Here is a 6,301-nt window from a genome sequence, read left to right as displayed (position 1 = left end):
AAACTGCCTTACGTCTTTAGTGCTTGTGATGAAATTACCTAAGCCTGCTCCTTAAATTTATTTAATTTTTCAAATATATTTCATATCTGAGAAAAGGGAGGGAAAAGTGTTTGATGAAACGTAATTTTATTTATCACTAACTCAAAAAGCGTTAATACAAGTAAGTATTAACATAGAGGTGTAGGAAATGAAAATGCTAAGTTTTAGCCAAACAGTTCAGAATAACAGCTCAAGCACATCCCTACTAACAATGAGAGATAGTTAACTATATCAAATAAACAATGTTAAAACTAATTAGATCTTGTGAATAAATACTCTTCCTTGTTTTGATGATATAAAATGAAATAATTAAAATTAGGAAGAGTACTTATTCATTCACAAGAGCTATATGATATATATGAAACTCTTTCAGTTGAAGATATAACTTTTAAAACTACTTTACGGGAACACATTCTCCTTGTAGGCTTTCAATCCATTTTATTTGTTTTCACTGTAAACTGATAAATTGAGCTTATAGGGCATAGTCTAAGAGGGGTTGAAAAGGATTTTTGATTTAGAATTTTTCTGGATGAAGGTTCAATAAACTGCGAGCTTCTATTATGTATGTTTTTAAAATTTGAAGATCTGTTGATTTTCTCAAAGTTAAGCTTTTGAAAAATAATTTTTTGACTCTTACAATTCAATTTACTGTCGCATATTAAAGATTTATTAAAACTTAATTTAATTAATTGAATTCTTACAGATCATTTTCTGGTAGCCCTAGCAGTTCCGTTACTGATACAAACAGCATTGATCCTGCAGATCAGCCTTCTGCTTCCTTACAGGTTTGTATATTCTTATTTATTAGTTTTTCATGATTAATAAGTTTTGATGAGACTCAGATTTTTTTATTTTAATTTAATACTTGTTCAGAACTCCCGAAATAAGGAAAGAGTGGATATTCCTTCTTTGAAGAGGCAAAATACTGTGGAAGAAAGGAGAACCACAATCAAAACCATTCTACCAATTAGGCAACCTGATACACCTGCTAAGTAATTTTTTTTTACTTTTTATTATTGTTAGAGATTTTTATCTTTTATTTATTTTTATTTTTTTAATGAAAAAACACTTGAATGTTTGATTGTCATGATTAATTCAATAGGGGCGGAGTTCCCAACATTTCTAGTTGTAAGTATATTTATAGGTTGAATATTAATTATTAATAAACATAAATTATTGTTTAGATTCTTTTATAAAGTGAATAATGATTTAATAATATTTTAAATATATAATGTATAATTTTTTAATTAAATGTATAATTAAAAACATTGGCATCATGTAAAATATTTTTTGCATAGCATTACATGAATTATAATATCAATCAGTGTGATCTTTGGCTCTACATTTCATTAGCCATTCCTTCATAATTAGAAGAATATTGTGATACTGTTATACTTATTTATACATTTTGAGATTACAATAAAATTACTAATGTATATCAACAAAATAAACATATGGTTCTATAGACAAATAACTAGTGATAAAAATAAATTACTATTTTAGAAAAAATATGCTTATACGGTCTGCTGACCTAAATCAGCTATAATTGGTGGATTTTAATTCAGGGTTTAAGGTTACAGTCCTTAAACTCCTTCATTTGTAGCAAATGTATTACCAAATTGGTCTCAATAGGACTCATTAACAAGATTGTCTTGTTTATCTTGCACAATATATATTTGAAGGGCTCCTATAAAAGATCACAAGTGTAAATTTTAACAAAGCAATGTTTTAGCCCAAGAAGCTTCTTTCTGATAATTTGACAGGTTTCAGTTCACTAAAATGTCTTACGCCTCTTACGTGCCAAAACTGAAAATATGTTAATTCAGTGACAGATATGTTTTTTCCTAACATCTAAAAAGTTTCAAGAAATGTTAGTTTTAACATTTTTTTTTTATTGTTATAAAGTTTTTTTTTATTGTCTATTAAAGTACTACATTAAGTAAAAAGTCTAGTTCAAACTGAAAAAAAAAAAAAATGGACATTAATTTCTTTTTTCTCTCTTCAGAATGAATATAGACTCAGATGAAAATGAAAGTGACGGTGATTGCTTTGAGCAGAAGAAGAATGGTTCTAGAATATTTAAACCTAGCCGATTCCGAAGGGGTAAGAATTCAGGTATAGATTTATTTTTTTGAACTGAACTTATGCTAAGAATAGATTTGTTTTTCAGGTTTGTTGTGTTTTATTTATTTTATTTTTTTATGACTTTTAACTCACATATTGTGGACATGATAACAATTTCTAACTCATAACAATAGAATCAATAAAATTTATTAATTCTAGTGATTTCCTTTTCTAGGTGGAAGAGGTGATGATGACTCATTTGAACAAGTAATGTCTCCTACTTTCAGATTTACCAAGAAAAAATTATCGTCTGTCGACAAATTACAAATAACCACTGATAGCAATGGTAAAGAGATTTTTACAAATTTTCATTTTTTTTTTTGTGTGTGTGTGTGCGTGTTAATGTTAGTCCTGAAAACTAAAGACTTTCAAAATGCAAGAGGTTGGGTAGTTATTACTTTTTAATACCAGTTTCTGCTTTTTAACATCAGTCTTCCAAAAAACAACCTTTTTATTTTATTTTTTTCACAAGATGAGGAATCACTATTTTGTGAATTTAACTAACTTCGTTAAGAAATGACTGTATGTCTAATAGTTCCTGAGATAAGAATTTTTGTCTGATTAATTTTTTGACCGATGTAGGATAGTATCAAAATGATGGAAAACATTTTTTTAATGCTGCACTAGAGTATATTAATATATAATATTACGCATATTTCACTTACTGGATTGGTAATCAACTTATCTTTAATAATAATAATAATAATGATTACTTTAATGACTTATAGCTAATAGTCATATCATATTGTTAATAAAATGTATTGTGACACTAATTCCAAATCGTTCTTACTACATATCTTTTTTACTGTTATTAACAGGTTTTTGAAATTGATCCTGATATAGTTAATTTTGTTTATCTCTTAGTAAGCTACCAAGTAGTTTTAAGTTTATCTCTTTTTTATATCAACTAATAATAAACTTAATTTTAAACATTTAAAAGCTCTTTATTAATTTTATTTTAATCTCCCAGATTCCTATACTGAAGAGGAAAAAATTTCTCCAAACACTGAAGTGAATGATGATGGTATTGTGATTGAGAGATTACGATCTGAAGAAATAATCAACTGCACGTGTGGATTTAGAGAAGAAGACGGCCTTATGATTCAAGTAATTTTGATTTATTTACCTTTTATTTTATTATCATTATTGTTGATATAATTAATACTTATCTAATCTTTTCTATGAAGTGTGATATATGCATGTGCTGGCAACATGGTCTATGCAGTGGAATTGAAACCGAATCTGACGTTCCTGAAAGATACATTTGTAATATTTGTAGAAATCCCTACCGCGTTAGGAGCTCCAAAAAATATTCTTATGCTCAACATTATCTTACACAAGGAAAACTACCCTCGTAAGTCTTCAAATATATTTTAATTAATATTAAATATGAGGCTTTTACCATTATTATTATTATTATTTTATCATCCTTTCATATATCATTATTAATAAACACAGTTTCATTATACAGGTTTAGTTATAGAGCTCGTAATGAAGAAACTATTAAAGAAAGAGAGTCAATGCTGAAACGATGCTTTGAAATTTCGTCTAGTATTCATGAAATAAAAAATGTTGAAAGAAGTTTGTCAGCCAAATTAAATATAGCTGAGTGAGTCTGAACTATACTTATAGGCATAATAATACCTCATCTTCAACCATGGAAGATTATTTATTTAAATCTATTAAGCATTTTGTGTTTGATATTTCTTTCTATATTTATATTTACAACATAAAGGTATATATCGATTAATATTTTGCAAATACAATATAAGGCATATGAAAAAAAAATTCAATTGATACTTCCATAGAGTTGTATTTTTAATTTGAAATAATTTTAATAAGATGGCTGGTGAAGAAGTAAGAAAAAAAAATTGAAAATAGCCTAAGTTAAAAAAAGCCTAAACACAACCAATCAACTCTATGAAAGCATTAGTTGATTATTTTTTTCTGTTGGCTTTTTATCTACAATATATTAATGAAAATTACATTTAACATTCATTTATTAATCAACATTATACTTAACATTCATATATTAAAAGCATACTTTACTTAACAAAAAAATATTACAACAATAAACATTCTAATTTCTAATATTGCAAGATGATTCATTATAAAAGAATTAAAATATATTTTACTATTAATAAGATGTGTCTTGATGATCGAGAAAGTTCCAGAAATGTTGTCAACATAACTAAGGAAGAAATATTAATCATTAATACCTAGTAGATATGGCTTCTTTTTATACCATTATTTTTAAATATAAATTTGTCTATCTTATTAATAACTTTAATTTGTCAAATATGTTTTATACTGGGTGAAGATGCCTAGTGGATACAAGTTATTTTTTCAAAATCGGACAGGAAATTTTTAAAATATAGGAAAATTGCCTTATTGCTCATAGCTCTGAAGTTTATAAGTTGGATATTTCACTGCACAAAAAAAAATTAAAATATTCAGTTTACAAATTTTATTACGAGCTTGTAGGCAATTTTTAAATGTGTCAATATTTATATATAGCTTTAGGGTTCTTAAATAGGTCTGAGAGTTAGTTTTAGATAAATTTCATGCTATTATGTAATTATACATTTATTTATACTTTTTGAATTTTTTATCATAATGATTGAAATACTCGTAGAAACTTCAATCTGCAGATTATTGAAACTAATTTTATAATGTAACATTGCAGACAATCAGATCATCCAAAGCTGTATCTGTGGGCTAAGAATTGGGATGAAGCTCACATTAAAAGTGAGTTCAAGAGAGAAAACTTCGCAAATAATGGAGATAATTATGCGACTGGTAACATTATTTATTATTACATAATAAAGGCTTCTTTTGCTATGCAGTATAATCTATAATATAAATTATTATTTTTACTTATCAGGAATAAAACATTCTGGACCTCAGCCAGAAGCTCCGATTGATTTAGAAGAGTGCCGTATTCGCCTTCTTGAAAATGTTGAAAACACATTTTCGCAATTAGAAAATCGTTTGACATCAATACAGGCTCAAATAGCTGGTAATTTGACTTTCTATTAGTATTTTGTAATAGTATTTATTATTATAGTTGTACAAGATCAGGTAGGGATATTGCTGGAGAAAAGGTACAAACCTAAATTATGTGAATTACAGTCATAAGGGAGGTTTACAATAATTGTTTTTAAATTGAAGCTTCTTAAATTAAAGCTTCTTGTAATTTAATTTAGTATAAATCTTGGTTTCATTACCAAGATTGGAAGAGTTGTTAATCTTCAACATGCTACGAGTCATTTCTTCTTGTTGGGGGAAAAATATTGTGTTTGAAAAATTTCACTCAGAAAATATTGAACATAAGAGTTACATTTGAACTTAATTTGAAGCTCATTTGAATGGGCCTTAAAGTAGTTCATAATGATTTTTTTTTCTAAATATATAAGTTTTAGGTTATTAGGAAATATAAATTCAGGCTGTCTGTAACTCTGGTGGTTAGGCGCAGGTCTTACCAATCTGAGGTCTGCGGGTGGTACCAGTTTGAATCGACAAAATGAAAAACTTGACCCCTCACTATGGTTAGAATAAGTTGGTCGCATGTAGATAACCTCCACATATGTCAAAAATGACCAGGAAGAAAAATATATATATATACATATTCACAAAAATTTATTTTATTTATATATCATATTTTTTTGAAAGGAAGAAAAATATATATTGGTTTTGGAAATACTGTATCTCAAGAATTACTGAAGATAAATCATTCTGTTATAGTTTGTTAAATGTACTCTAAAATATATATAAGAAGATGGTCAGGGTTCTAGTCAAAAGAGAAACAAAAATAGTTGTAAATTATTTTTGTTTCTCTTTTGACCACAACCCTGACCATCTTCTTATATATAAATTTTTACGGTCAACTATATATACATATATATACTCTAAAATAGTTTATTATGATATTTCAGCTACCTGTTACTTTAGATCTTATTGGCAATAAACCTAAAAAATAATTGAATTTAATTTGCCTTTCAATTCAAATATATTTTGAATTGAAAAATCTGGCGTATTAGGGTTATGGCTGTTGAGGTGGTTAACGTTTTACCATCCTTTTTTCCAAACATTTTTATATTATAATCCATTGACAGATATTAATCCACACTTGCAGCCA

General features: G+C 27.1%; 1 protein-coding gene across 3 annotated transcripts in view; it reads left to right on the top strand.

Moving 5' to 3' along the window:
• Positions 1 to 5,182, top strand: part of LOC106678132 (PHD finger protein 20) — a gene marked incomplete at its 3' end in the record, with an annotated part of 22,746 nt that extends 17,564 nt beyond the window's left edge. For 2 of the 3 annotated variants that reach the window (XM_067045881.1, XM_067045880.1), the window contains 9 exon segments: positions 743 to 824; positions 913 to 1,031; positions 2,045 to 2,154; positions 2,339 to 2,449; positions 3,134 to 3,270; positions 3,351 to 3,517; positions 3,635 to 3,772; positions 4,850 to 4,962; positions 5,048 to 5,182. In XM_067045881.1, the coding sequence (XP_066901982.1) occupies positions 743 to 824; positions 913 to 1,031; positions 2,045 to 2,154; positions 2,339 to 2,449; positions 3,134 to 3,270; positions 3,351 to 3,517; positions 3,635 to 3,772; positions 4,850 to 4,962; positions 5,048 to 5,182 (1,112 nt within the window). 3 annotated transcript variants of the gene reach the window in all.
• Between the last annotated feature and the right edge of the window lie 1,119 nt (positions 5,183 to 6,301).

The sequence above is a fragment of the Halyomorpha halys genome, unplaced genomic scaffold (assembly GCF_000696795.3).
Source record: "Halyomorpha halys isolate HHAL.00 unplaced genomic scaffold, Hhal_1.1 Scaffold10.1, whole genome shotgun sequence".
Classification (NCBI taxonomy): Eukaryota; Metazoa; Arthropoda; class Insecta; order Hemiptera; family Pentatomidae; genus Halyomorpha; species Halyomorpha halys.
Note: the sequence above shows the minus strand (reverse complement) of the source record. Positions and strands in the feature narration are given on the sequence as shown.